The sequence below is a fragment of the Guyanagaster necrorhizus genome (genome assembly GCF_019112545.1).
Source record: "Guyanagaster necrorhizus MCA 3950 unplaced genomic scaffold BT62scaffold_2, whole genome shotgun sequence".
NCBI classification, from domain to species: domain Eukaryota; kingdom Fungi; phylum Basidiomycota; class Agaricomycetes; order Agaricales; family Physalacriaceae; genus Guyanagaster; species Guyanagaster necrorhizus.
This window is the reverse complement of record NW_025064881.1, coordinates 430190-457381: the sequence shown is the minus strand read 5'-3', so window position 1 is coordinate 457381 and position 27192 is coordinate 430190. Positions and strand designations below refer to the sequence as shown.

At 47.6% G+C, this 27192-nt stretch overlaps 12 protein-coding genes across 12 annotated transcripts in view; 7 read left to right on the top strand and 5 right to left on the bottom strand.

The window, feature by feature from the left end:
- Positions 1-312: 312 nt before the first annotated feature.
- BT62DRAFT_999519 (uncharacterized protein) lies at positions 313-651 on the bottom strand (the record flags this gene model as incomplete). Its single annotated transcript, XM_043190821.1, has 1 exon — positions 313-651. The coding sequence occupies one exon, from the start codon at positions 649-651 to the stop codon at positions 313-315; it is 339 nt and encodes a 112-aa protein (XP_043045318.1).
- Positions 652-942: 291 nt separating this feature from the next.
- Positions 943-1704, top strand: BT62DRAFT_999518 (uncharacterized protein; the record flags this gene model as incomplete). The annotated part of the gene is made up of 4 exons (XM_043190820.1): positions 943-1101; positions 1166-1216; positions 1362-1405; positions 1461-1704. 4 exons carry the CDS (start codon positions 943-945, stop codon positions 1702-1704), a joined length of 498 nt encoding a protein of 165 aa, XP_043045317.1.
- A 695-nt stretch (positions 1705-2399) lies between these two features.
- BT62DRAFT_959707 (PR-1-like protein) lies at positions 2400-3287 on the top strand. The gene is made up of 5 exons (XM_043188514.1): positions 2400-2487; positions 2542-2565; positions 2621-2776; positions 2829-3037; positions 3095-3287. Exons 1-5 carry the CDS (start codon positions 2422-2424, stop codon positions 3174-3176), a joined length of 537 nt encoding a protein of 178 aa, XP_043045316.1. The 5' UTR covers positions 2400-2421; the 3' UTR covers positions 3177-3287.
- A 540-nt stretch (positions 3288-3827) lies between these two features.
- Positions 3828-4686, top strand: BT62DRAFT_990243 (PR-1-like protein; the record flags this gene model as incomplete). The annotated part of the gene is made up of 4 exons (XM_043190215.1): positions 3828-3884; positions 4027-4182; positions 4235-4443; positions 4495-4686. The coding sequence occupies 4 exons, from the start codon at positions 3828-3830 to the stop codon at positions 4574-4576; spliced, it is 504 nt and encodes a 167-aa protein (XP_043045315.1). The 3' UTR covers positions 4577-4686.
- A 323-nt stretch (positions 4687-5009) lies between these two features.
- On the bottom strand, positions 5010-5999 carry BT62DRAFT_925995 (uncharacterized protein). Its single transcript, XM_043184930.1, has 2 exons — positions 5860-5999; positions 5010-5807 (listed from the first exon to the last, which is right to left on the bottom strand). The coding sequence occupies exons 1-2, from the start codon at positions 5924-5926 to the stop codon at positions 5155-5157; spliced, it is 720 nt and encodes a 239-aa protein (XP_043045314.1). The 5' UTR covers positions 5927-5999; the 3' UTR covers positions 5010-5154.
- A 91-nt stretch (positions 6000-6090) lies between these two features.
- BT62DRAFT_880984 (uncharacterized protein) lies at positions 6091-6846 on the top strand (the record flags this gene model as incomplete). Its single annotated transcript, XM_043182650.1, has 3 exons — positions 6091-6206; positions 6260-6446; positions 6496-6846. The coding sequence occupies 3 exons, from the start codon at positions 6091-6093 to the stop codon at positions 6844-6846; spliced, it is 654 nt and encodes a 217-aa protein (XP_043045313.1).
- Positions 6847-6853: 7 nt separating this feature from the next.
- BT62DRAFT_925993 (uncharacterized protein) lies at positions 6854-7791 on the bottom strand. Its single transcript, XM_043184929.1, has 6 exons — positions 7547-7791; positions 7466-7492; positions 7384-7413; positions 7172-7328; positions 7070-7123; positions 6854-7021 (listed from the first exon to the last, which is right to left on the bottom strand). Exons 1-4 carry the CDS (start codon positions 7706-7708, stop codon positions 7173-7175), a joined length of 375 nt encoding a protein of 124 aa, XP_043045312.1. The 5' UTR covers positions 7709-7791; the 3' UTR covers positions 6854-7021; positions 7070-7123; position 7172.
- Positions 7792-13073: 5282 nt separating this feature from the next.
- On the bottom strand, positions 13074-14186 carry BT62DRAFT_1071024 (uncharacterized protein; the record flags this gene model as incomplete). The annotated part of the gene is made up of 5 exons (XM_043178715.1): positions 13903-14186; positions 13745-13779; positions 13541-13688; positions 13295-13399; positions 13074-13135 (listed from the first exon to the last, which is right to left on the bottom strand). Exons 1-5 carry the CDS (start codon positions 14054-14056, stop codon positions 13074-13076), a joined length of 504 nt encoding a protein of 167 aa, XP_043045311.1. The 5' UTR covers positions 14057-14186.
- A 794-nt stretch (positions 14187-14980) lies between these two features.
- On the top strand, positions 14981-18997 carry BT62DRAFT_882218 (kinase-like protein; the record flags this gene model as incomplete). Its single annotated transcript, XM_043182697.1, has 7 exons — positions 14981-15110; positions 15237-16549; positions 16601-17110; positions 17165-17278; positions 17330-17400; positions 17456-17490; positions 17544-18997. The coding sequence occupies 7 exons, from the start codon at positions 14981-14983 to the stop codon at positions 18995-18997; spliced, it is 3627 nt and encodes a 1208-aa protein (XP_043045310.1).
- A 2239-nt stretch (positions 18998-21236) lies between these two features.
- BT62DRAFT_984004 (cytochrome P450) lies at positions 21237-23473 on the top strand (the record flags this gene model as incomplete). Its single annotated transcript, XM_043189823.1, has 12 exons — positions 21237-21447; positions 21500-21824; positions 21879-22027; positions 22084-22199; positions 22248-22353; positions 22409-22422; positions 22472-22661; positions 22726-22807; positions 22866-22991; positions 23051-23061; positions 23115-23244; positions 23300-23473. 12 exons carry the CDS (start codon positions 21237-21239, stop codon positions 23379-23381), a joined length of 1542 nt encoding a protein of 513 aa, XP_043045309.1. The 3' UTR covers positions 23382-23473.
- Positions 23474-25181: 1708 nt separating this feature from the next.
- BT62DRAFT_999507 (Clavaminate synthase-like protein) lies at positions 25182-26122 on the top strand (the record flags this gene model as incomplete). The annotated part of the gene is made up of 3 exons (XM_043190819.1): positions 25182-25487; positions 25527-25892; positions 25943-26122. 3 exons carry the CDS (start codon positions 25182-25184, stop codon positions 26120-26122), a joined length of 852 nt encoding a protein of 283 aa, XP_043045308.1.
- A 357-nt stretch (positions 26123-26479) lies between these two features.
- BT62DRAFT_915630 (uncharacterized protein) overlaps positions 26480-27192 on the bottom strand; it is a gene marked incomplete at both ends in the record, with an annotated part of 1300 nt that continues 587 nt past the window's right edge. The window contains 2 exons of the mRNA XM_043183954.1: positions 26480-26773; positions 26823-26854. Of these exons, the coding sequence (XP_043045307.1) occupies positions 26480-26773; positions 26823-26854 (326 nt within the window). The remainder of the gene's footprint in view (positions 26774-26822; positions 26855-27192) is intronic.

The following is a 27192-nucleotide window of genomic DNA, read 5'->3' as shown; positions in this document are numbered from 1 at the left end:
TCACCTTATAATTCCTGCGGTATGTCTGCGTCCGGTTCGAGAACAACGCCCTTTTCAGAGTGCTTTGAGATATTGAAAACTGAGAACATCATCGCACATAAGATGAATGTCGAGTTACCTGCCAAGATTCTGCCATGGTGCGACTGTGTCAGTGTGTAGCCCAAGCATCGGTGCGGAAGGGTGTACTAGGGAAAACACCCAGTGACTTGCATCCGGATATATTCAGAGATGTTCAGGATTAGATTAGATTAGCGGAGGGTGTCCTCAAAAGACGGCGCGTCTCGTATTCAACAATTGAGGGTAATTTAGTCATCATCGCAGAATTACTAAATTGTGGTGCGCGAGTCGACGTTGGTTGCGGAAGCGGGTGCCATAAGAGAGACAAGCGAGGGAGTCTCTTAGGCCCATGAGCTCGCCGGCCATCTCCATGATTGGTCTGCCTGAGTAAATGGAGCTTTTATTGTCGAACATGTCGATAGCCATCTGAATCGAGTTGACGACAACTATACGACGGTCAAGGACGAAACAGATAGTAATTCGCCTTAAGAAACAATGCGTAAGCGCGCTCAAAGCCATTGAAATCGCGGTCAATGTTATACCGTAGATTTCGCCCCATTTAGCAAAAGTGAGCCATTCCTTCTCTGAGGGCATGTCGAGAATTTTCCCCGCTAAAGGAAGCCATTTAGGTCCAGTAGAAAATGGCGCACTGCGACTAGTTCAATAGAAAAAACAACCAGGTGGCAGATAAAAGGCTGCTGAGTATGACGGTAACAGCAAGGAGAGGGACGAAGTTTAGCATTTCGGGACCCCCTCCGACTAGCCAGGTATGGGTGGAGAAATACCGCGTGTCTTATACTACGTGCTATCATATCTGGACGGAATCCTAGACAATTATTATTTTGTATGCCAGGTGTCGAACATCATTCTAGCAAGCCGAGCACCATGCTCTCAGATCCAAGGTCCGTAACCGAAACGGGGGTGTTCACAAGTTCTGAGCTGCGTGTATCTGTTCCGCATCGTGCACCAAGCTACTGTAAATTAATCAATACTCAATCTGAGACCGGAAAGATAGCAATGGGATGGCGATGGTACCCAAATGAGGTCAGTCTCTCATGACATCAAGAGTAAAGGGACAGAAGGTGGCTCACTCTGTGATTCTTTACAGTGCCCGTTAACTGCGGATCTAGGAAAGCAGAAGCGACTTCATATGGCTGTTGTGATCTCCGAACACTACGGTCGTCATCTACAAGATTATTGAATGCTCAACTCTTTGCACTGGGGGCTGTCATGGAAGTTCCTTAGAAAGACGACAGTTTGCATGAGCTATTTAGTGGAAAGGTAAAGATTGTTTCTTCCGACAGAGGCCGGTACCCGCAAACTTGAACGCCTATGCCGTACCTAATCTGTACTCTATACAGACAGGGCTATCAGTTTCAGAATGGCTGTTGTTCAGGTTCTAGACTCGATAATACCGGCTTCAGATGCGGTCTGTCAGGGGACTCACGAAATTTGCCTAGAAGGCGGCCTAGCGAGATCAAGCGGGATCAGGTAGTTGAGCGGAGTATGAAGTGGTTCGCGGCATCTCTCGGCAGAAGCTTATTATTATCTGCCGGTGTGAACTCCGATGCGGCTGGAAATGCCCTTCCACCGGTACAGTACTGGGTGCCAAACACTTACTTGGCAAAAGCAAATAATATCATCTAATATTGTCCGCTTTATCACACAAAAACTAGGTTCCATCTTTGGCTAGATGCCTCCGAACTGTGTCGCTGCATCAAATGCTATCCGCCTATTGAGATGAGGCAGTAGCGCGGATGGTGATTCCCATCAGGGTATCACGACATCTAACGTCCAGTCGAAGAGTAGACTACGATACCGCTAGTGTCGGGATTCCTTAGTGTGGACCAGCCGAGGAACTAGGTGGAGGTAGTATTTGTCTCATCTTCTTATGATTACCCCGTACTGACCCGTGAAACCGTAGGTTGGATACCAAGGAACGACACTAGACTTATCTGAGAGTAAAAAAAATCTCGTGTCTGAACTTCAAATACGAGATTTTTTCCTTAGACAGTGCCTCAGATATTGGCAAGTGCCGTCCTTCATAACTTGGCTCGGATACAAACGCGCCACCCATGAGTACACCTTCCCGACCCCGGAGAATTTCCCGCCAATTGTATAGAACTTGGAGTCGTTGTCATGGATAGCATTTGAGATGTTGATCCGAAGCCGCCCCTAAGCTCTGCGAGAGGGTTCCAGTGCCCTTTCCTCATGAACGATGCTTGGAGAACATCATATGGGTAAGATGTCTATCATCTTTTGATAAATGTATCCTTCAGGTGATTTTGCGTTGAGAGTATAAGAGGGGGACAGAAGTCTCTGTTAGAGCTCCAACTTGAGCGCACCTCTTCTGTTACATCTAATATGTCATTCATTCGTCTCTCTACTTTCCTTTACGCTTGTGCAGTGGCGGCGCTCGCCTTCCCTGCCGTATGCCATTGCTTCTATACTGTATGACTGAGCTTAATATTGGTTTTTTAACAGGACAGCACTATTGTTGCTCGCGATGTACTCTCGCTTCCTCGCCATATGGTCCCTATTCGCTGATCAAATTTTCATTCAGGACTCCAGCTGGACAGACGATGCCACCTTCCGCTCGGCTATCCTCGATACCACAAACTCATACCGAAGCGCCCATGGCGCGTCTGCGTTGACCTGGGACGATACCCTCGCTTCATACGCGTTACAACATACCCAGTCTTGTGTGTTTGAGCATAGCGTGAGTTGTTTCCTTTCGTGTTTGTCGAATTTCGTAACGAGCTCACCTCTAGGGCGGACTGTATGGGGAGAACCTCGCTGCAGGATACGCCTCTGCGTCGGCTTCAGTTGCTGCGTGGGGCGACGAAGGTGCAGAGTATAGCTGCAGCAACCCTGGATTCTCCAGCGCAACAGGTCACTTCACGCAGTTGGTATGGAAGAGTACGACCAAAGTTGGGTGTGGGAGGGTTGATTGTAACGGCTCTAATGGGACGCCGGGATGGTTAGTTTTTTTTTATGTCACCTGTGATATCGGAAGCTTACTGCTCTTGTTTGATAGGTACCTCACTTGCGAATACAGCCCCGCCGGCAATATTATTGGTGACAACAACCAGTACTTCATTGACAATGTTCAGTGTTAAGAGAAGGGAGGAAGGCGACTTGGTCCTTCTTTCAATGTCTTGCTGTGATAATATCTAAGCTTCATTTGTCACGTAATTTTATCATCGTATACCACCGAAATTTCAGCGTCTTCGTCCTCCCCTCTTCAAGCCTTATTCCGTCAATTAGTTGGATATTTCCGAGATTTAGCCGTCGTCGTGGGCTCGACTACAGGGCTTGGCGTAACGGCGCGGCAAAACTCTAACTGAATTTCATCAAGACCGATATTCATGGCGTTGTGAGCCTTCGTAGGAAGCTTCTGCAAGGTTCGAGGGGGGTAATGAGCCTCTACCTGGTGTATACCAACATGAACGGCGCCGCTGGTGGACTTCGCAAGAACTCATTTCTTCGAAAGTACAGCTCGCTGGAGCTCTCGTCTCTTACAGCTTGGCATGGATACGAACGTTGCCATTACCCCTTGACACCAAAGGGTGACCAATTTCTTACTACCCGTTCGTAAGAGAACTGGCCTTGTTAAGTGTTTATCCGAAGCCGCGCCTGAACTATGGGCTGGGCTGAGCATCTGGTAACGGGACTCATGGAATGTTTCCATACGGGAAAAATCACCGTTTGGCAAATTATACGAAGGTATAAAAGGAGGAAACTGCCCTTGTGGAACTCGCCTACTCAACATGACATTTGCCCACCTCTCTGTTTTCCTCCTGGTCTGCGCTATGACTGTCCGCGGTGTAAGCGACTTTGACTACGCTGGTCGTATGTTCGTTCGTGGCTGACAAACATATTTTAGCATATCGGCTCCCAAGGTCGTCGTGATGTACTTTCTCCCTCCCTTTCAAGAATGTTGTCGGTGGTGCTGATCATACAGACTAGGACTCTAGCTGGACAGACGATGATGCTTTCCAGTCGGCTATTCTCAATACCACCAACTCGTACAGGAGCGCACATGGTGCTGACGCGTTAACTTGGGACGATACTCTCGCTTCGTATGCCCTAAACCATACCCAGACGTGCGTGTTTGAGCATAGCGTTCGTGATTCCTGTATTATGGCTTTCTGCTTGTCTTGATGTTTTGAATTAGGACGGATCGTACGGCGAGAACCTTGCCGCCGGGTACGACTCTCCGGAGGCGTCGGTCGAAGCCTGGGGCGACGAGGGGGATTCCTATAACTGTAGTGACCCAGGCTACTCGGACGATACAGGCCATTTCACGCAGTTGGTGTGGAAGAGTACCACCACTGTGGGATGTGCGCGGGTCGATTGCGATGGAACTAATGATACACCAGGGTGGTTAGTTAAAGTGCTTTTACGTGGAGCGGAGAACTGACTTCATTTCGATAGGTATGTCACTTGTGAATACAACCCCGCTGGTAACATTGTTGGCGACGACAACCAGTACTTCATTGATAATGTTCAGTGTTGAGGGGACCCTCGAAAGGCTGATGGGTGGTTGGTTTCTTCCCTTCGTGCGATGCGATCCTCTGTACCTCCGAATTTGACATCCCGAGTTCAGAGATCAATGCCATAAAATGTTTCTCTCAGTATCAGATAGCATTTGGTTTGGTTGTCTTTTAGCAACATATTCCGGACGAGGACGAGTTCAATGAACGCCGTCTCCATCATGTCCATGCTCAATGGAGCTACAGGGTTCCTGAATTTGGCTGCTTATCGGGCTCGTAAGCTAGAGTCGGAACGAACAGATCCTACAAACCTTACTTACCAAGTTCGAGTGGTGATTGTCTATTTTCTCTGCCAGTTCAGCGTTAGAGGTACAGCATGTACGGGTATAAGGACCTCCACCTGGTACAGGTATTAGCTCGGGAAGGAGATTCTTAGAGTTTCAGCACAGTTTACGATATGCTGTTAAGTTGATCATGGCAACCAATGGCATCTATGTTTCAACGTGTTGACGGTATCGCCTATACAATCATCACTCTGCAAAGGTACAAGTTATCAGGGATGTCTAAAGGGATAACGAAAAAAAAGATGGAATACATATAATCATGGTACAAGAGCTTCATCGTTCCAAGAATCTTTATCGTCCTTCCAAAACTTCGTTCTCCGATTTGGCACAGGGCCCAGCTCAACATAGTCGACGTCCGTTGGGTCGACAACCAACAAGGCGAAATGGCTCAACGCTGTCTCCCAAAGATGCTTGTTCTCCTCGCTGCTCCATTCTCCATCGGCGTTGGGCTCCTCCAGCTTGACAGGCCATTTCTTCGCCTCTTCTTCCCCGCCTACAAGAGGGGTACCAGGAGTAGGTCGGCACCACGATGCCTTCATGTACGGGCTCATGCTTCGGTAGACTTCCTGTCGCTTCGCTTCCCAGTCAAAGCTCTCCTTGTAGAGCATCGCCATGGTGCCGTTAGCGTGCGTAGAGTGTAAGAAGTGCTTGTACAAGTCATTCGTTGGGGCAGGGATAATAGTCGCCAGACCTGCGACGCGGTACTGCTCTTTGGTGCCCTCAATCCACCACGCGAGCTGGACGTGAGGATTCGAGATTATCTGTGAGGTCTTGGGCGTGCGACTGTCGGTTGTGAAGAGCAACATAGGGAGTTCTGGGTTCGTGGTGGGAATGATGAAACCTCGGAAAATCAGGCAACGGACGTAGGGTATTGGGGACGTAGGGTCGATGGATGCTAGCTGAGTGACTGCTATTTCGGTGGAAATTAGAATTCTTCATGAAAGGAAAATGCGAGGACGCACCAGTTGAATTCTCATTCGCCGCAAGGGCATTTTCGATGGCCTGCTTCCACCGAGGACCTGAAGCCATACTACGAAGAATTATTGAGGGAAAGGGTGATATGCGAGACAGTGGATACAGAGACAGATTTATTGTACACTCATAGTACAATTGTTACACACAGGTGGTGGTCGTGGTAGAAGGGAAATGACGGTGGCGAGGGCGATGCTTACCACTCTTGGTCAGCGACCACGATGTTACGATGCGCGCTCTTCCTCTACCTCTCTATTGTTGCCTTTGCCAACACTGAGATATCCAACTTCTACGCCAGTTCAGCCGTCCAGGCACCGATAATTGCTAGCAGAGAATGGTGAGCTGATACCACTGCGAGTCCGACGCATACACTCACTTGGTCGTACACAGGGCAGCCCTCAGCGCCAGCGCCAACCAAAGGCAATATGAGATTGTACCAGCACCATTGGGAACGCCCATATCGGCTGTATGCCCAACGTCACCCTGCTCACACGAACTCTGGCTCAAACTGGACCTATCCAGCGATGCCTGGCAGGAATTCACGAAATTTACGCTACGCATATCCTGGGCCGCATATGTACGTTGCAGAATCTTTGAGCTTGTAGATACTAACAGAATGTCTACAGAATCCAGCTGATTTTCTCATTGACATCCTTGACGGGGACTCCATCACCAGCGCCAAATCTTCCGACCCGCCGACGCGTCTCAAATATGCCAGAATACGCCTTGTTGATACCGGTGTTCTTACTCCCGGTAAATCTGTCGACAGGTCTACTCCTATACCTTTCACGGTGGTCCTCGAACCGCTGTACTTTGGTGTCCTTCCGGCGTCTGTTGTCCCCATTCTCTACTTCTTGGTCCCAGTCGTGTTGCTAGCCGCGCTAACTCTACCTTGGATCAATGCTTACCTCGAATCTGTTGCTCTGAAAGCTAGGAGGGAGATACGTCTCTCGGCCATGGGCATCAAACAGCGATGATGGTGGATGTACACCATTTATTTTTTATTCGCTTGATGGCTAACGTGTCTACAGGTTATACCTTTTTTGTTGGCATCTACTTTGTGCTGTTTTCCTGTATTATATGGAAGTCTGATGTATAAGATACTTCGTAAACAGTCTCTCAGCTACGGTTGAGAGACAATACCCTCTGGGCCTACCGCAGCGATGAGTCGAAGCTCAATACCAAAGCTGCATCACTTACTCTAACCATCAACTCCGTTGAGCTGGGGACTTCTTTGTGGTGGTCGGAATCATCCTATTTCACGTCAGACGTGTCAGTCAAGGAGAGTAGCCAGCCACTCACATCAAACTCGTCCAAACTCGTCACTGCTTCCTTCGCTATCCGAGTCGGACAAGGACGAATAGGAACTCTCGTCGGAGCTGGAAGAGGGAACAGTGTCCCGATCTGAGAATTCGTACGAGTCGTCGTCTGAGTCGCCGTCGTCTGGATAGTTGTCCGGCTGGTAGGAGATGTTGAATGAAAGATGGACATCAGCGATATAAGAAGACGCGTACGTTCTTCAACAGCAGCAATGTCAGATTTTCCTAAAACCATTTGATAGTCAGCGGGGAAAAGGTGGCGACGTGAAATACACACCTCTTCTTCCTCATCGCTATTTGCATCCTGAATATTCGCGTGTTATACAACTTTGCAGCGTGTAAAGTAGATGCGGCCCACCTCGGATAACTCCGATTCTGATAGCGATGAGTCATCCTCCGAATCAAACGATAGGCTGTCGCCATCTGAAGAAATGGTACTCCGGTGGAGAGGCAATTTCTTTTTGTCCTGATCTGATTGTTGGCCGACCTCCTGGCCAGAGGTCGATGGCATGTCGGACATGGTGAGGATATAGATAAAAACAGGTCTTTGCGAGCCTTGAACTCGTGGTGCTTCGTCCCAGTATTTGGAACAGACTGAAAGGGAGAAGAAGAGATGGTGGATATTAAACGGTCAGAGCTTCGGATAGACCTTGTTTGCTTTTGAAGCTGTCGCACCTAGTGCATAATGTCGTTTGAACTCAGCACCACTTCAGATCGACCCAGGGCTCGATAGGAATAGTAGTATAGGAGTTAGCCCCAAAACTGAAAACTGGGTTAACTCTTAGACTGTACCGTGTCTTTGTTAACACTCGATGCAATATCGCATCCAAAGAGTTAGCGAGTGATGTCATCACTCCCTGCCTTAGATCCACTAGGTAATTTCCCCATCAGGTTCTCAGCTGGACTGGACTGGACTGGACTCCCGGTGACCGGTCGCGCTGTCACGGGTAACCCCCCGGCTGATCGGGGAGCCGGAGCCGACTTCAGACTCCGACATGCGCCGTCCCGCGCCCACGCTTGGCGTGGTCGCCGATCTCGCTTGTGCCGTGGCTCATCCATACCCCCCTTGCCGAGCTCGCTGATTTGGCAGAGGCTGGTCACTGATCTCGTGGCTGTGTGGGGTGACACACAACCTTTTCACTGTTTCTCTTAATTCTTCTCTCCTTCTGGGACTGGGAGGAGTAGGGCCACTGCAACTGAAGGGGGGGCAGGAGAGAGGAGAGGGCTGGCCTGTAACATAACACTGTAAAAGAAGAGGGAAAAGTAATTAACAATTATAGAGCCTATCCTATCCACAGTTTGTAATTTTATGCAATGCCAATACTTTTCCTTTCTCTCTTCTCCCTTTTCTATCAAGTCAATAGTGTGAAATTCTCCCAGAAACCCCTCTCTCTCAACACACTCTGAAAAAACTACAATTGTCTCTGCTTCTTATAGACATGAGTGTCTGCAGCTGATTTTCTTTTATGGTGGCTCTCTGTTTTGTGGTTTAGCAGAGAGAAGGAGGAGAGTGAAATAAGAAATAAGAAAACAGTGGCTCATCTGCAGATGGAGAGGGGTTCACATTGTTTTTCTTCTATTGCTATTCTTGCAAAGTCTTGATCTCTTTGTAGAGTGTTCAATCCATTTGGTCATTTTAGATCTGGTCATAGATGCATCTCTTCAAGCTCTGCAGTAACCTGCCAGAATATGATTTTGTGCTCACTCATTTCATGCTGAATCCACTCAGTTATCTCATGATAATGCTACCAGATTGTCAGGTGATGATCAAACAATCACAAATGCTTCACACTTCAACTGCTAGGGTCTGACACTAACTGATGCTAAAGCAGAAAGATGATGATAAGAGGGGTGAGATAGAGAGGTTGATAGACTATGACTGCCAGTGTATAGGCTGAAGTGGTAGTCACACTGAGAGGCAAAGAGTTTGATCATTATATTAACCTTAGCTTGCTAGGATACATCACATATTTCACCCATAAGCTTTTGGCAGTGTCTGTTGGGCAAAAATCCTGACAGTGAATGGGCAGCAGGTGTCTGGTGGAAGCAAATTAGATGATTGGTTGACCAGGACTCACTTGTTGGAATATGCATTTGGAGGCCATTATAAATTGCTCAATGAGTTGGGCAAAATCTTCATCTTGCACAATGTTGTATTCAAAGAGGATATATCATGTTGCATACTGTCAGCTGTGAAAGAGACTGAACTGAACAATAGACTCTTCTCTGATCTTCCAAAGGAGTCTAAGACTGTTGAGATGACTGACACATGAACCACAGATACCAATACCAACTTAAACAATATTGAACTAAATAACAATGAGATCCAGGATCCAAATACCAGTGAGAACCCACCACCACTGCATCAATCAACAAGGATTTTATCACTGACTTGAGCAGCTGCTGAATCCTGTGAATATTAACAATCTGAGAGCTATGCCAGGACTATGGGAGAGAACTGGGCAATGAACTCTGTGCATTCACAAGCAGCAGTTGTGCAGATGAGAAAGTTCAGCATAGATCTAGAAGAATACATTGCTTTCCTTGTAGATACAAAGGCATCTCACCACATATCAAAGACATACAGTAAAGCTATAAAACTGAATGCAGAGTGTTGGAGAGCAGCAATAGATGATGAGTATGAAATGCATATTTAAAAGCACACTTAGAATCTGGTGCCTGTGACTCTAGATATGAACATAATGGATTCAATGTGGGTCTTTGATATTAAATGGGATGGTGATGGTAATTGAATTTGAGATAAGGCAAGACTAGTCAGAAAGGAATACATCCAACAGCTGGGCATTGACTATAATGAAACTTGGATGGCAGTGACTCATCTCAAATCAGTCTGCATGACAATGACTATTGCAGCAAGTATGGATCTTCATCTCTGGCAGGTTGACTTCATTTCAGCATATCTGAATAGTGAAACCAAGGAGGATATCTACATGCACCAACCACAGGGATATGTCATACCTGGCAAGAAAGACAAGGTCTGTAAACTTGTCCATACTATCTATGGTATGATGCAAGAAGCACACAACTAGTTCAAGATGCTAGCTGAAACATACAATGAGCTCAGATAATACTTCATGAGCAAACTCATATGTGCAGATGAAATAGAAAGAAGACAGATCATTTACTATTACAGACAGGTATACTGATAATGTATGAGGGGCTTTGACAAGTACTAAGAAAGAAAACAGGAGAAAGGTTAAGCTCACTGAATACTGGGAGATAAAAGACATGAGAGAGAGAGGAGTTATTTCTTAGGCATATGTGTGGACCAGACCAGGACTGTGCAACTCTTTCAGAGACCATACTGAGAACACATGATTGAGAGGTTTGACCTGCAGAATGCACTACTATGCTCAACACCTATGCCTGTGGAGATAATATTGGAATTGACAATGGCACTATCCTTCAGTAAAGAAGAAGAGGAAATGAGAGAGAAGCCATACTATCACATATTGGAATCCATTATATAAGGGCAATTCACAATATGGCCTGATCTTGTATATGTTGTCAGCATCCTATTGCAATTCCAGAATAACTCTGGATTAACTCACTGGAATTCTCTGATGCATATCATTGGCTATATCAAGTCAATGATTGATTATGGGATCATGTATTCATATGATGAGAGCTTTAAACCTATGAGATTTGTGGACTCTGACTATGAAGGGTGTAAGGATACCCTGAGATCCATATCAGAGTATGTTTTCATGATAGCCAGTGATTCAGTTGTATAGAGTTTAAAGCACCAAGCTACTGTTGCCCTATTTATTGTTGAAGCCAAATTTGTCTCACTTACATATGCAGCTCAGCAATTGAAGTGGATGTTTTTCTGGCTATTAGAGGTCAGGTTAGAATGAGAGAGGCTGGAGATACTCAAATGTGACAACTGTGATGTTCTTTCATTGATGAATATGATCTATAACTATCACAAGGTCAAGCATATTGATATTCAAGAGCACTATATCTATGAGCTTGTATGAGCAGGTGACATCAAAGTGGAGTTTGTTTAGGGAAAGGTCAATGCTGTGGATCTGTTTATCAAGCCACTCCATTAAGACCACCATTACTATTACCTTGCCAACCTGAATATCACCAACAATCTGCCATGTCTGGAGGAATGAGACATGTGTAACCTGACCCTTTTTTCCACATGTATGCCATTCCTTACAGACTCTTTTGTTTACCATCCTCCTATACTTCAATCTGACAGTATATATACCTGGTAGTTACATCCACATTCTTAGTCATTTCACTATTAACTTATATACCATACATACTTTACTCAATTATTTCCTTAGTTCTAACTGCATTGTTCATCTTACTTTAGAAGTGAGTCTATTGGTCATTACACTTGGGTTCAGATGACATGGGTTATTGGAGCTTAATACAGTTTCTACCCATACACACACCAGGCGTGGGAAAGCGGAGATTTCTTTTGTTTTATCTTATCTTCTCTTATCCATTTCTGTGTCAGCATGATTACGAGGGCCCTTCGCTGAGACCTAACCCATCGATTATCCTTCCTTCTTTCCGTCCTTCCTCTGACTCTCACCAAAAATCGTCTGTTTTCTAATCCTGTGGCCATAACAACGTCTTTTTGCTCTACTCTCATTACTTGGCCCCAAGAGGATTCATCAGTAATATTCATCAATCAACATTCAACCCGTGTCCGCAATAGAAATCTCGAGGGGTAACTACCAACATTGTTTGGGGTTGACATCTTTCTGATACTAAATATCCACTTTCAGCGACCCCGGAATGCTTGAACGATAACAAGGATACATTGTACAAGTTACAACACAGACGGTATTTAGAAATAAATCATCTAGCACCTTCGAGCGCAAGCTCAAGCTTTGACCTTTTTCGTCTCGGCATCATCACCTTCGTGTGCCTCGACTTCGTCGATGGCCCTTTTCTTGGTGGAAGCAGCCTGCGCAAGTACCTCGGCGTATTCTTCGTCTTCCTCCGCTTCATCAGCTTCCTCTTCCTCGGGAGCGGCTTCACCATTTGGCTGTGAACAGCTCATTGGGATCTGATGGCAAACAAAGTGAGGGCAACGCACGTTTCCCAGTAACAGTGCTGTCAGGCTGGATTTCTGCTGGGAATGGGCGCGTCAATGAAGCCCATTGCATTGGCCTTGGAGACTATCCTACCTCGGCGCCGTTCTGTTCCTCTCCTTCGTCCTCTTCTTCATAGTCGTCGTCGTCGTCGTCCTGCTGTACGGGGTCGTCAGCGCCATGCACAGCACGACAGCTTCGACGACATTACCTCCACATCGTACTCGTCACTCTCCTCCCCCTCGTCAACAGCGGCTAGGGGGTCATTTTCGACGTCGACTTCACGCTCCTCCTCCTCGGTGGGCTCTACCGTGGGCTTTTCCGACATCGTGGGTGTGGTGGTGGTTTCTGTTTAGGTCTGGTTCCCAAGCGCGGCGCGGGAGCTGGATCACGGTGTGAATTCAACGGCTTAAAGTCACGTGGGCGGATATCGGCTTTGACGGAGGGAAGAATCCCGTCTTGGGAAAATAAGGAGGCGGCGTTTTCCGTTGGCTCATACCTTCCTTTTTCTGTGTGGGCTGACTACTCAGTTTCAAGGAACTGGTAACCACCACTTTTGACGAACGACCCCCCTTTCCAAGCTGGCGTTTCATTATGTGTGGCGAAATTAACCTCAAACAAATTCCAACAACACTGGGGGGGTGTACGGCAAGGCCATCAGTTCTTTTCTTGCTTAAACCCTCGGTTTTTTCCCTTCGGCTGTTTCATCCGCCTTGATTTCATCTGTCCTTCTCTTCTTGGGATTAGAGGAAGGTCATTCAGTGTATTCTTAGTCTTCATCTTCATCGGATGCTCTTGGGGCGATCTTTAAATGTCGCATTCAATACGCGTTGGGTGGAGGAAGTAACGTGCTTCAACAGAAGCAAAATCTACTCGGGCGCGTCAATTGGGCTATATTACAGTCTATTTCAGAAGTCTTTCATCATTCTCGGACTCGGCGTCCCCGCTGTCAAGATCTGAGTTGTCGCCATCCTCCACCTTAAATAGCGATTCGAGCCTTTATATAAAGACATGTTCACAAAACTCACACTCGAGTCGGATTCCTCGGCCCTCATCGCTCTCTTGGTCATCCTTGTAGACCATCTCGTCAGCCGTAGATGATCTCCTGCTTACGCTGTGGTCTAGGTTTAGGTCTAAACAAGAGCACGTCCACGTGTGCGCGTGTGAAATGGCATAGCCGCTCATTGTCATATGAACATGCCTGATATGACATTGCACTCTCGGACAGATTTGTTAGAATTTCATTGACCGTTAAGGTCCAAGGGATAACTAACCTTGGAGAGGATTTGGGGCCGCCCGGAACTCCCAGTACGCAAACTTTGATCTCCAAGACAACATCCAACAGAAGCGAAGAGCGGCGCTATCATGGTCTCGATGCCTGGTATTGAAGGTCGGCCCCGCTCTTCTTGGTGCAGCGAAGGGCTGTCAGTTCACCCAAAACGATATGCACTCTGCATTCTATCTCTTCTCGCTGGAACACTCGTTGGTTTCTTCGGTAGGGCGGTAGAGAGCTCTGTTGTTGACGTCGGCTAATTTAAGCTAGGGTGCTTCACGAGGCTAGCAACTCCAACGCTCCATCATCCGACTTGGCTTCTCTGTGGTTTCCACTGCTCTCATATACATAGCCAGGGCTTACCTGCATGTCCGCAAGAATCCACATCGGTCGTCCTCTTCAGATGGGGCGTCAATCGTGAATTCAGGTCGGGCTTCTTGTTTAGAATCATCAGCTGAGGTTGTTGGTCATGTTCGTTTGTCTTTGCTTTACACATGGTAAACTTTGCTCGGGACATTGCGCAGTCACGGTGTGCCGTTATCTCGTTTTCGGGGGTGAAAGGATCGAGTTGGATGCCTTTTGGGCGGTCGTGCTCTTATCTTCCAGTGAAAGAACCTGCTGAGAGATGGCACTAAGATAAAATTGTGACGTGCTGATCATCTTCATGATGGTCTTCGCGCACAGGAATAAACTTTTTTTCTGGATTGGCGAGTTATTTTCATAAATTACGTTTTGAGGCGTAGGAAAATGTCCGAAAAAGGTAGGCAACAGTCCTGCCCTTTCCCTAACTTTATCCCTGCTCATTTATCATCGCGCCCCGACATTCATTTTTATTTCTTGCCATCATCTTGCTCAGTACCAGCCGCCGTCGTCGTCACCGTGATACTCAACGACCACGGCACTCAGGTTCGACTGAAGCCGCAGTGATCTTCTGTAGCCTCGAGGCCAACTCGTGGCGTTCACCTTTCTTGCGGCTCGCCCCCCACCCCCCCAATCTTATCCTATTCCTCGTCCTCCAACAGGACTGAATACCCCATTCCCTACTCGATATTCCCATTTCACAGATAACGGTGACCCTACTGTCGACATTGGTCGTTGGAGTCAAGGGTAGCCTAGACAGCGTCATTGTATGCCGCAGATATATCGCCGAAGAGCACCTTCAAAGGCAGACGAGCCGGCGTCGAAGAGGAAATTCAGTACCGTTCTTGGATTCGGCCAGCTATACAGGGACGCCAACGTTCACACCATCACAGCTGACGAGCTCGGCCATCACCACACCTTCACACGACGGAGCGTCGACAGCATCAGGAGCAGCGGCGCTGGCAAAACCCACATTGCAGGACGACCTCCTGCCACATCCACCGACTCACTCGATCCGCCGACCGGCTTGGCAGCAGCCACCGCCCCTGAAGACAACACCGATCCCGTCTCGACCAACACGATGCTGGCCGCGAATGATCTTCCTCCAAATCGACGAGCTCCAGTTCGAATCGACGCCCAGGACGGCCCTTGGAGCGTCAGTGTTGCTGAATCGCCGCACGATGCTCGTTCATACAGTCTTTACATAAAGAGTGAGTCAGTCTCTTTCATTGTCGCCTGCTGCAGCGTTTCCAACACTGCCTGCCTTCATTCGCATGATTCTCTCCCCTCTTAAAGACGGACGCCTGCACGCATACTGACGGTCTTTTCTCTCGCAGCTCCCACTCACAACATCACTCTCACCCGAACGGCCATGGAGATCGTTGAGCTCGACAGCAAGCTCCGCGAATCGTTACCCGGAGCTAAACTCCCCATACTTCCTATCGACGCTGCTGCTGCAGTAGCGCCCAAACGTAAATCAACATTCCTTAATACCCTTTCCCGCCTTACTTCCCCCACCGCCGGCAAAGGTGGTCGGAACAACTCAATCCGGCGTTCCAATAACGCTAGTTCAATTATCGCCTCTCCTGTCGCTTCCCCCTCAAACGAGAAAAACGACCCGTTTCTGTCGTTTACACCAAGCGCCATCAACGCCACTCTTCCTACTACAGTCAACAGTACAGCTGTCGCAGCTTACCTCACGACCATTTCAAACACCCCTTCGCTGCGCCAGGCACGCGTGTGGAAGCGTTTCGTCCGCGTTCGCACGGATGACCTGGAGAGTGTGCGTGTGGAGCGAGCCATCAAGCATGTTAGGTCTGATCTTGCTGCTCACGTGGGGTTGACGAAGGATAAGGAAAATACCATGCCAAGTATTCGTGACTCGGAGGACCCTATAGAAAATGGAAGCATACACGATGAGAAGCTTCCGACGCAGGACGCCGACCACGAGACTGTAGGCGACGAAGGTGGTGTGACATCTGAAGAGAAAAGTCCGGAGCGCAAGGATGATGCACCCGTCGAGAATGACGTTACGACATTGGCTGTACCATCCGTCGAGCCATCTGCTACTCCGAATGAGAAGCAACTGGTGACCACGGAAATAGAGACACCCTGTCCCTCTGAGGAAGATGCCCAGAAAACTCCTGTATTAGAGGGTTCCACTAATCGAATACCCCGTTCACGTTCCGCAGACCCCGACAAGTCGAGACGCCTTGTTCGAACATTTACGTCGTCGACATCGAACCAAGACGGCACTTTTTCTCAGACAGAAACGGGGGACGACGAGTCTTCCGCGTCGGCGAAGGAAGAGAGTAACAGTCGTCGACGTATGCGAAAGAAGCGATCCATGTCTATCGATCCCGCGCTGAAGAAAAAGTCACAGAGGAAGGTTATTATTGATGACTTTGAGATGATGCGGGTTCTTGGGAAAGGATGTGCTGGGAAGGTGCTCCTTGTGAGACACAAGTCGACGCAGGACTTATATGCCTTGAAGGCGATCACGAAACGCCACGTGCTGGCCCATCAGGAGCTGCAGCATACGCTTACAGAACAGGCCGTCTTGAAGAAAATGGCTGCCGAAGCGAAAGACCCCTTTGTGGTCAAATTGTGGTGGAGTTTCCATGATAAAGAGAACCTTTTCTTGGTCATGGTGAGTATTAACTGTTGTCGTTTTTGATCGCTTTTTAAATCTCCTGCTAAGGACTTCCACCCTGGTGGTGATCTGGCTACTCAATTAGCGCGATGGGGTCGACTAGGTCGAGATCGTGCTCGGTTCTACGCTGCCGAAATTGTGGAGGGCGTTGAAGGTCTACACGCAGCAGGAATTATCTACCGTGATCTCAAGCCTGAGAATATCCTTATTGGCTCTGATGGGCATATTGTCCTCACTGACTTTGGCCTCTCGAAAGAGTTCCCGAGGCATTCCGCTGCTGCAACCGCGCCTCCTACGCCTTCCGGCTCGCGTGGCGAATTTTACTCTGCTTCTTCCGGGCCGTCACAGCCACCGACTCCTCCATGGATGAAGACGGAGAAGGGTGGCGAACTTGCTGCTGGATGGCCTGGTCCGTCGGTAGGACAGAACGATAGTACCGCCACATTCTGTGGGACAGCGGAATATCTTGCTCCTGAGGTCATTCAAGGCTTAGCCTACAGCTATGAGATTGACTGGTGGAGCTTCGGAACGATGTTATACGAAATGTTGACTGGTATTGTGAGTATTCTTGGTCCTCTCGTGCGAAACGGTTCCTGAGTCGTGAATGCGTAGACACCTTTCTGGGCGAACAACCATGCCGACATGTATGTGCGAGTGTTGCAAGATGACCTTCATTTCCCTGATGACAGGGCAATCGATCAAGACACGAAGAGTTTGATTCGCGGTGTCAGTTATATGCATTTGAGGCTTCTTTTTCATGCTCATGAGAACGTACAGCTCTTGCAACGCAATCCTGGGCTTCGTATCTGTGAGCCTCGGATAAAGCGGCATCCTTACTTCTCGATGATGTGGGTTTGATTGCTTCTTCTATTAATGGGCGAGGCGCTTAATTCATCATGACAGAGATTGGTCTCATGTGTATTACAAGCGCTATATACGTTCGTTCGTTTCTCTTGGACGTTGACCTCTCGGCTGACTTGCTTGTTCACAGCCCCGTACATTCCTCCCATCGACCCCTTGAATGCTAGTGATACGCAGAACTTTGATGACACCTTCCTTGACATGGAGCCTGTTCTTGATGAATTCAACGAGAACGAGCAGACTGATGATGATCAAGAACACGAGCAGACGGACACGGATCGAACAGATGGAGAGGAGACCACTACTACTCCATCGCAATCACGCAGCTCGTCGATAGCACCGCATTCGCAGCCCGAAGATGATTCCGTCGACGTCTTTGATGGATATTCGTTCAAAGGCCGGCACTCTGTTGTCATCGACGATGAGGGCGATGAAGTGGAGGTGTCTAGCAGTGAGAGCGAGACGGACGAAGAGGAGTTGGTGCCAGAAGAGGTTCTTCCTGTTCTTGAGCCTGCTCTTGAGCCTGAGACGCCCAAGCCTGAGACGGAAATGGTATTTGATGAGACAGAGGCGGATCTCGGAGAACCAAAAACACCAGAGGCTCGTCCGATGGTATTAGCACCGGATGATACGGACGTCTCGATGCTTCCTCCTCTACCTCAATCGCCTGTAGGACCCTCGCCACCGCGTCCAGAAGAAAGTGTGGAACCTACCCCCGAGCCAACACCTCAACCGCCAGACGCCAAAGCCCGGAAGAGCAAAGAATTGGACGCCGAGAAGGACGTCAAGGTCAAGCTCGCGCCAGCTTCAAAGCCGGCACCAAAGCCGAACAGTCGCGTCTCGCGTGCTCCCCGAAGAGAAAAGTCAGGTGTGGCCGCTCTGGACCGGTACCTTTCCGATGGTGGCGACGAAGACACGACCACGGACAGATTCGATGATGATGAGGATGATGATTGGGACTTTGTCGAAGCGGGAGATGGCGAGGACCGGAATGGGACGAAGGGCACGAGTTACTTTGCTCGGGGAGTTGTGGATCGATACAGGTTGGCGGTGTTCCGCAAGGCATCAACGCCGTCGCATCGTTCCGTGGGGAGGTCCTTCTCTGGCGTATCGAAAGCCTCGACGGATACCAGTACCACTGTCGAATCGCCCAGCCCGACACAGCGGAGAGGAAGAAACCAGGGTTTGACGTTCCGTAAACACCCTCGGCAGTTCCTGCGACCCAAGTCTCCACCTTCGTCGTATTCCAGCAAGTCTGGCAAGTCGTTGAACCCATCAGCTTCTGCTACTCTGACTGCATCGTCGAGTGCGGGGTTGCTGACGCCGTCGCCGTCGATGTCGAGCTCTATGGTTGGCTCGCATTCTTTGAAGTCGAAGGAGTCAGCGACGTCTGTCGGTAACCAGAGCCTCTCGGACCAATCGGTCAATGGTGCTGATTCGGGTAATCCGGATCCGCACAGTGCGTCGGAGGCTACGAGGTCTGACGGCCCAGAGAAGAAGACCAAAAAGCTAAAGAAGTACAAGGAAAACGCAGAGAGGGTGTTCTCGCTGTTCTCGTCTCCTCGTCAACCGCAATCCCAATAATAGACCGCGGGCGGTTCTCCATCGTTTCTCGTTTTATCTATTTTTGTCGACGTTTTCCATAGGGCTATTATTTCTGCAAAAAAAAAGTTGAACCGAATTTGTATGCATCTCTCGAGACCCATCCATTATCCTATGCACTTGTCTTTCGGAGGACTATTATTCATTTGCGCTCGGTCGGTCCACCAGCCACATTCCCTTGCTTTATACAACTCTATTCCCTGCGGATACAGGAACCAATCATTGCACCTATCTATACCAATTTTTGTTCGTTGGTCGCTGGAGTCTTTTTTTCTTGCGCCCCCCCCCCCTTTTTTTTTTCTCTCTCTCAGTCCTTACTTGCATTTTGCTGTCTTTTTTTTTTTATAGTTTAGTCGCAGGTTTCCAATACCTATAGATTGCTTTCCCTTCCTTTTTCTCCGTCCATTTTCAATCAATGATGCATGCAAACGTAGTCAAGTCAAATCATGTCTTGTGTAGTTTTGGGGTTTTAGTCACCGTGGAGAGTAAAATAAATGCAAACTTTTTGTTAGTGCTGTATGTCTCCTTGGAAGTCGTGGGGTAAGTCACTCGGCTTTGTAGTGTTCGTCGTTGGGCCAAGTCCGTGTATGTAAATGGGCATTGTATCCCCAATACATGGATCATCGCTCAGAGCCTTCTATGACCGATATTTTTCTGGGCCTTCCTCTTCATGGCAATGGGTAAATGCATGGAAGGAAATCAACCAGCCTGCTTGTGGATGTATATGAATTGCCCTACTCAAGTCATGCTTTCAAACCACCAAGGAAAGATCTGCGCGCCGACTGCGTGGACTTGCGTTCTTAGTAGTAGCATTCTTACTGCTTGAGGCTTTGGTAACGATGGTCCGACCTCCCTCGCCTTGCGGAACTTGTCCGGTCTTATGCTTGTGCTCGATTTCGACTAGCGCGTCAGATAGTCGGGGGCAGCAAGCATGCAGATATTGGAGCTGGAGACGCATCGCATCGCCGTTTTGAACCTAATGAGTCTGACCTTTCTGAGCATATCTGGAAGTGAGGAAGTGAGTTTTTTTTTTCCCCCCCCTTCGCTGGTCTATTGACAGAGGTTTGATGTGTATATTTCGCGTGGATATAGGATTCAAGAAAAGAAATGACCCGTTTGTGAAGTTGACCGAGGAAGCTGTGTATGGATCGGATCGTTCAACTGCTCCCAGCCAGCCGGTGGCTTCATGGTCAACGTTATTTCAATCCGTGCTACTAGGTCCTTAGACTCATGGTTCAATTCGATGCACGATATTTTAGTACGCTATATCCCAGAATGGATCTCGGGTGCTGGATTCTAGCGCGCTGCTGCTGCTTAGAAGTGGGGGGGCTTCAACACTGAGCGATTTCGTGGAAAAAGTCACAACTATGTAAAGCAGGAAATGGTTAGTAGAGTATCGTTTTCTCTCAGCAATGTACAGGCAGGTGGAACGTCTCGTCTTTCTTTCACCTCGAGTCAACTTGAAGGTGGAGTGAGTGCAGAGGATGGCTTGCAGCGACTCTATATAATTCCTCCCGTTTTCTTTAGGTGGGGCTGACACCGTAGGCTCCTCTTTCATCATTCAATGTTCGACCTGATCATTGATTCAGACCGTCGCATCTATCTGTTCAATTCGATTATTTCATTCCGAAGGCATCCTTGGTCATCTCAAACGATGTGGACCCCATTCAAGACCCTTGGAGCAGTTTCGCCAGTGACGTATGTTATTACTTGTCGGCACCTCTGCTCCAACTTCGTGCGTTTATATCGCGCGGGTACCGATCATATCCGCTCAGAGCCATCTACATCGATATTTTTCTGGCCCTTCCTCTTCATGGCAATGGGAAAACGTATGGAATGAAATCATCAGCCTGCTTGTGGATGTATGGATTGCCCTCAAATGGCCCCGCTCAAGCCATCCTCTCAAACCACCAAGGTGAGATCCGTACGCCGATTGTGTGGACTTATCGTTCTTACCGCGGTACATTGGTACGGGTATAGTAGCATTCATACTGCCAGAAGATAGTTTGAGGTTTGCTTCTAAAATAAAGACGGTACGACCTCGCCTATATACAAGTACGCCCATACGCACCTGTTTATATCCGTGGACCTAGTAGTGTTTACACTTCGTCTTATTTTAGTTCTTCTATTTCTTCTCTCTAGTTACATTCAAACTGTCTAGGCAAAGTATATATACCTCGTAGTTGTACCTGTGCACTCTAGTATTATAACACTAACTGCTATGGAACCCACCGGACTGCTTAGTTATATCCACCCCCCTGAGATTTTCATTGTACTTGTGGGGTTGATTTTTGTCTGGGACCTCTTCCGGAGAACCCGTCACAATGCACCGTTCCCTCCTGGTCCCCGAGGACTCCCTTTGATCGGAAATCTTCTCGATATGCCCTCTGAAAAGGAATGGCTCTCCTTCGCTAAGTGGGGGGAGAAATATGGTATGCTCTTCATCGCAAATTCGACGGCTTTACTCATACACGGCTTCACCAGGGGACATAGTATCGGTTTCCGTCCTTGGACGGCGCCTGGTCATCATAAATTCTGCTCAGATGGCTATCAACATACTGGACAGAAAAAGTTCTATCTACTCAGATAGACCGGTCGTCGGAATGGGCGGCGAGCTCATCGGATGGAAGGAATCTCTCGCTCTTATGCCATACGGAGCGCGTTTTCGAAACCACCGTCGGTTAGCCCATCAGCTTTTCGGCAGCAACGCGACCATGAAGCGATTTCTGCCGATGTTGGAACAGGAGACGCGTCGTTGTCTGAACAGGATCGTCATTGCACCTGGAAGCCTTTCTGAACATATCCAGAAGTGAGTCATGCTGGCTCCGTCGGAAGTGCCATTGATAATTGACAGCGTAATAAGGACTGCTGCAGCCGTAATTCTGCAAATCTCGCATGGATACATGATCCAAGAGAAGGATGACCCATTCGTGGAGCTCGCCGAACGAACGGTGAACCAATTGTCCCTCGCAACGACATCTGGCGGCTTCTTAGTCAATCTTATTCCAATCCGTACGTTTTGACGCTTCCCAACATCCTCTCTGCATCTAAGAAGCTCCATATTCTAGTAATCCACATCCCAGACTGGTTCCCTGGAGCTGGATTCAAACGGACCGCTCGAGAGTGGGCTTCAGCACTGAACGAATTCGTGGAAAAGCCACATAACTATGTAAAGCAGGAAATTGTTAGTGGAATATTGTCTTATACCTAGCTGTATCTCAACAGTGTGTAGGCAGCTGGAACCGCTCGTCTTTCCTTCACCTCGAGTCGACTTGAAGGTGGAGTGAGTGCCGAGGAAGAATTCGATATTAAATGGCTTGCAGCGACTCTATATGCCGGTCAGTAAACCATTCATTAATTCCAACTCTCTGTAATTCCTCTCGTTCTCTGTAGGTGGAGCTGATACAGTAAGTTCCTCTTTCCTCATTCAATGCTCGACCTAAATCATAGATTTAGACCGTCGCATCTATCTACGCTTTTTTTAAAGCGATGCTTCTATATCCGGAGGTGCAGGTCAAGGCACAAGCCAAGATCGACGCGGTGATCGGGGATGAGAGGTTACCTCGTTTCGATGACCGAGAGCACCTCCCGTATGTCAATGCACTAGTGCTCGAAGTCACCCGATGGCACACCGTAGCACCTGCAGGTCAGAATTTCAGAATTGACACATGCATTTTTTCCGCAGTTTTTCACCACGTTTTGGTGCCTAGGCCTTCCCCATTGCGCTACTGAAGATGATGTTCAATTCGGTTATTTCATTCCGAAGGGTTCCTTGGTGATTGCAAACATCTGGTAGGATGTGGACCCCGTTGAAGACCCCGTCTAATCCTTGCTTGTGTATCATTGATAGGAAAATGCTCCATGACTCTACGATATACAGCGAACCATTCAAATTCAATCCAGGCAGATTTATTCGGACGGAAAACAAAGAACCGGAACTTGATCCCTACAAAATGGCGTTTGGATTTGGTCGTCGGTCGGTCTTTCACTGGTACAATCGAGAGTTCATAGCTTGATTTATTATGATTATAACAGAATTTGCTCAGGTATGTATTGTTACTGAGCATGTCCTCATAATCTGTGCTGACTCTGGATGCAGGAAGAGTGCTGGCTGACGCCTCGATTTTCATTTCCTGTGCTATGGTGTTAGCTGTCTTTGACATTTCAAAATATACTGAGAACGGCGTTACTTTCGAGCCGGACACAGAGCATACGACTGGAGCTATCAGGTATGATAGTTTCGTCTAATCCCACCTAATACGAATTTTCATCTTTCTTCTGCAGCCATCCTACTTCGTTCAGGTGTATAATTCAAGCTAGAAGCAAGAAGGCATTGGAACTGATCGATGAGGAAAGGCTTTCATGAGAAATGAAGCTGTCGTTTCATCTCTTCGACCATCATTTTCAATGGCGCTAGAGAACAGTAGATATACCTTAATACCATCTCCGAATCGCTAGCCGAAGTTGAAGTCCATGCCCTTTGTAAACAGGCAGAAATTAGTTCATGACGAAATGTTGATTGTTCAAGTTCCACCAACAATTCTATCTTCTGCTCCAACTCTGCACGTGTGTCGTGCGACGCGCATAGATCATAGCCGCCCGCCGGAGCCTTCTACGATTGTATGAAAACCACAGGACTATTCATGGACTATGAATCCCTCCTCGCATGCAAGGTAAGATCTCTGCGCCTCAGAGTGTTCTTACTGCAGTACCTTGGATGCCGGTATAGAACACCATTCTGACTGCCAGAAAATACCGATATAAACAAATTGCCTGCGGATTGACGAGTCAATGTTAAAATATCAAGTGTCGTATATCTAGTCGGGTTCTTCGTTTGAGGCTTGTTCACCTCCTCGGCTTTATTTACTACAAAGCATTGATTCTAATAGTGTACACAAATGTAGATGAATAGATAGCCGAACGATGACAACCCTCACCTGTTCGCAAGGAAGGGTTTGACTTCCCTGCTGGTATCCCGGTGAACAAATGGGGAATTCCCCACAAAATTGCCGTCTATCTCAACAGTCAGGGCAAATTTTTTTACTGATATCCAGGCAGCAAGCGCAGTTGAGATCAGCCCGCCAAAATGTAGGTTGCCAAACTAACCCCAAGGTATTGCAGGGATACTGTTGTCCTGTAACAGTCCCTTCTATGTGATAGAAGGTCCTAGCTTCCTGAGTTCAAATTTGGGTGTCTGCATGTTGTCTTTCAGACAAACATCACAAACAAAAGGCCATTCTTGTGAGTTTAATTCATTTATTAGGCATTTCAGCAGATAAATCATCAACACAATGTCGAACATGGAGATAACGCTCTGCGCAGGCCGTGCAAATCATAAATGCCATATGAGATTCGATCATAACCTTTTTGAGCAAAACCTGTATTGTCTGCCAAGTATAAACTCAGAAAGACCAGACTATATCGACAGCTTGCTTCATATACAGGATAGTAAAGAGACTAGGGACATCAATGTCCATACGTTGGTTACCGAGCTGAAAATTTGGTCATCATCTCCTGCTAACTAGGTGTTACGCTACTATACTGTGGCACAGGGTGCTCTATGCTACCTCTATCCCTCAAATAAAAGGGTATCGAGAAACCTTTTAGGGTCCCGGAACCGACCGACCGGACTCTTAAGTGCCAGAACAACAGCCTCCACCCCTCGTTTAGAATCCCTGCCAGTGCACAGTGCGAACTTGAACCTGCCCGCAAGAAATCTGATCCGAGTGACAATCGGATAATAGGATTGAAGATGATCAGAGTAATTCCGACATAGACGGCACGGTTTCTCTGCAAACGCCGTGTCGTATTCCAACGAGTCGAGATATGGACTCTGTTTTAGCGCTAGTCTCACAAGTCTAACTCAAAATGGTCCCCATGAAAATTTAACGCTCAACGTCGGTGGATGAATCTCGGAGCCAACCATTCTTCATGTTGTTTTCCTTCATGCAGTGTCCGGAAACAGAAGATGTGACATATAGTAGTCCTCACAAGACTCGGAGCTGTATGACTGCCGCTCTACGGTGTTTTTTCAGAATCTCTGTTGCAAGATCTCTCGTGCTTGTTCAATATCTCAGTATCGCCGGCGGGAATTCTTTGGACTGAGCAGCGCTCTTAGAAGGATGCATTACGACCGCTCCAACCATCGATAACCCTCCTTTGAAGAATGTCGAGCTCTCTTGTGACCCTTGATATTGCGATAGCGCTTGCTTGTCTGGTCCTTGCATGGTTCCTCTTCCGCATAAACCACCGCCGCGCGCCACTTCCTCCGGGTCCTAGAAGACTCCCTAACGAGGCAAAGGGAGCAACTCGATTCTACCGCTGGCACATTGACGCGGCTTTGTACGACTTATCCCCACCTAGAGTGACCACTCTGTATGGCCTCACCGTGCCGACTGATCCACAGCAGGTATGCCGATACGACGATGGGACGGGCGACGAGCTCCCTATACCTCTGGGAACAACGGCATTCGTCTCTGGGAAGACCATGTTCGATATCCTCCCTCCCTAGCTGAAGAGTCTCGCCATGCATTCCAAAGTCAAGTACGCGCCTCACCCGTACGTGTGGATGGCTCCCGCGCATGCGATGCCAACCGGGTTGGGTATCGAGTGTGAGGGTTTGGAAGTGCCATTGACCGAGCTCCCGCCCTGGGAAGACGCGAAGCTGAAAATCCTGCCAGTCGTGTGGAAGAATGCGGTGACGGGGGAACTGCATTTCCAGGTTCATCCTTGTGGTGTGGCGGAGTTGCTCGTTGAGTCGATTCCGGAAGGAAAGAGCAAGGAAGGCATGTTGTATCCTGATGGTGCACGCCTTACGGACTTGAAGGAAGTGCGAGGGTTGTTGTACAAGATGCAACGTCCGGCTATTGCACCAAAGGTGGGTTACTTTTAGTCGGGTGTAGGGGAAATTTTTGATTGTATTCTTAGCTTGTGTACCCGCACGATTGGAAAGAGAAGGATCTGGTCATATTCCATAATCGCGGTGTGCTGCATAGCGTCGTCGGTGCTTTCACTTCGGACCAGGTTCGGGCGTTCCACCAGTGTAACCTTGCTGCGTCGGACGATCCCACTGGGCCTACTACCGAGGATGTAAAGAAGTGGGCTTGAAGGATAGTGTAAGATTGTATTTGACAAATTAACAGAGTTGATGTGATCATCTGAGAGGAAAAGCATTGCAAGTGTACTCACTGGCATTTTCTTCCTTATGTATATGTCAAAGAATGGTGGGATCACCACTGTATGTGTGCCTTCAACTTTAGATACAATAGTTCATGGGTCAGTTGAGGGAAGATATAAAAGCTTATGAATGGGTGGATATTTGTCTGAGTGTCTTATTGTCAATTGCTGCAGGTATGCAGATAAAACTATGAGATATAAATATTATGCATACCCAGTATGCATGTAACTAGACAGAAGAAATGGAAGAATTAAATAATATGAAATGTAAATACCAAACTGCTTCAACTATACTTGTATCTCCAACACATCAAGCCCATTATAGTCTCTATGGATGATGCCCTCTGAACTGTTGATACCAATATCTTCCTGGGATTCCACTGCAATGTGATGGCCATATTCATCATCTATCATCTGTTGAGCTTCAAGGTCACCATTCATTATGGAGTCCTGCTGGGAGTCATGATCTCCAGAATGTATCCCAAAGTGAAGTGAGCTTGATGCAGTGCTTTCCTGCCAAGAATTGTCTGGATGAGTATGACCTGCTGCAACATGTCCAACAAGAAGAGTTGGAGCAATGCCCTATATAATATCTGTCAGATATAAAGTCAACAATAGAATGTAAACATACCCTTGCAATTGCTGCTAGAAAGTCAAAGTAACCTGTTATAGAAGTGTCACAAGCAAAGAAGATTATATATAAAATCAAAGATATAGAATAAAGTGCTGATGACTCCACCAAGATTTTAATAACAGGATAATAAACTCTGACTCCACCTCCTATTTCATTTCCTGCTTGTGCAACAGTAATAATGTGGTAGATGATAGATAAGGTGCACCACAAGATGGAAGCAAGAGTAAAAGATGAATAGAGGATATAATCAAGAGTAGAGATGTTGATCATGGTATAGTCATTATAAGTAATAATAATTTTGAAGACTACATTGACTTTTGAGTAAATTAATAAAATAAAAAGATGTGAGAGATCTTACCAATTGCAG

Excerpts from the sequence above, each read along its gene's own strand:
- BT62DRAFT_925993 (XM_043184929.1), bottom strand. The coding sequence starts at position 7,708 with ATGTCCGACATGCCATCGACCTCTGGCCAGGAGGTCGGCCAACAATCA. Across the intron at positions 7,414-7,465 it reads ATAGCGATGAGGAAGAAGAG|GAAAATCTGACATTGCTGCT; the intron begins GTGTGTATTTCA and ends AAATGGTTTTAG. Across the intron at positions 7,329-7,383 it reads CATTGCTGCTGTTGAAGAAC|CCGGACAACTATCCAGACGA; the intron begins GTACGCGTCTTC and ends ATCTCCTACCAG.
- BT62DRAFT_925995 (XM_043184930.1), bottom strand. The coding sequence starts at position 5,926 with ATGGCTTCAGGTCCTCGGTGGAAGCAGGCCATCGAAAATGCCCTTGCG. Across the intron at positions 5,808-5,859 it reads GGCGAATGAGAATTCAACTG|CAGTCACTCAGCTAGCATCC; the intron begins GTGCGTCCTCGC and ends CCACCGAAATAG.
- BT62DRAFT_959707 (XM_043188514.1), top strand. The coding sequence starts at position 2,422 with ATGTCATTCATTCGTCTCTCTACTTTCCTTTACGCTTGTGCAGTGGCG. Across the intron at positions 2,488-2,541 it reads CGGCGCTCGCCTTCCCTGCC|GACAGCACTATTGTTGCTCG; the intron begins GTATGCCATTGC and ends GTTTTTTAACAG. Across the intron at positions 2,777-2,828 it reads CTTGTGTGTTTGAGCATAGC|GGCGGACTGTATGGGGAGAA; the intron begins GTGAGTTGTTTC and ends GCTCACCTCTAG.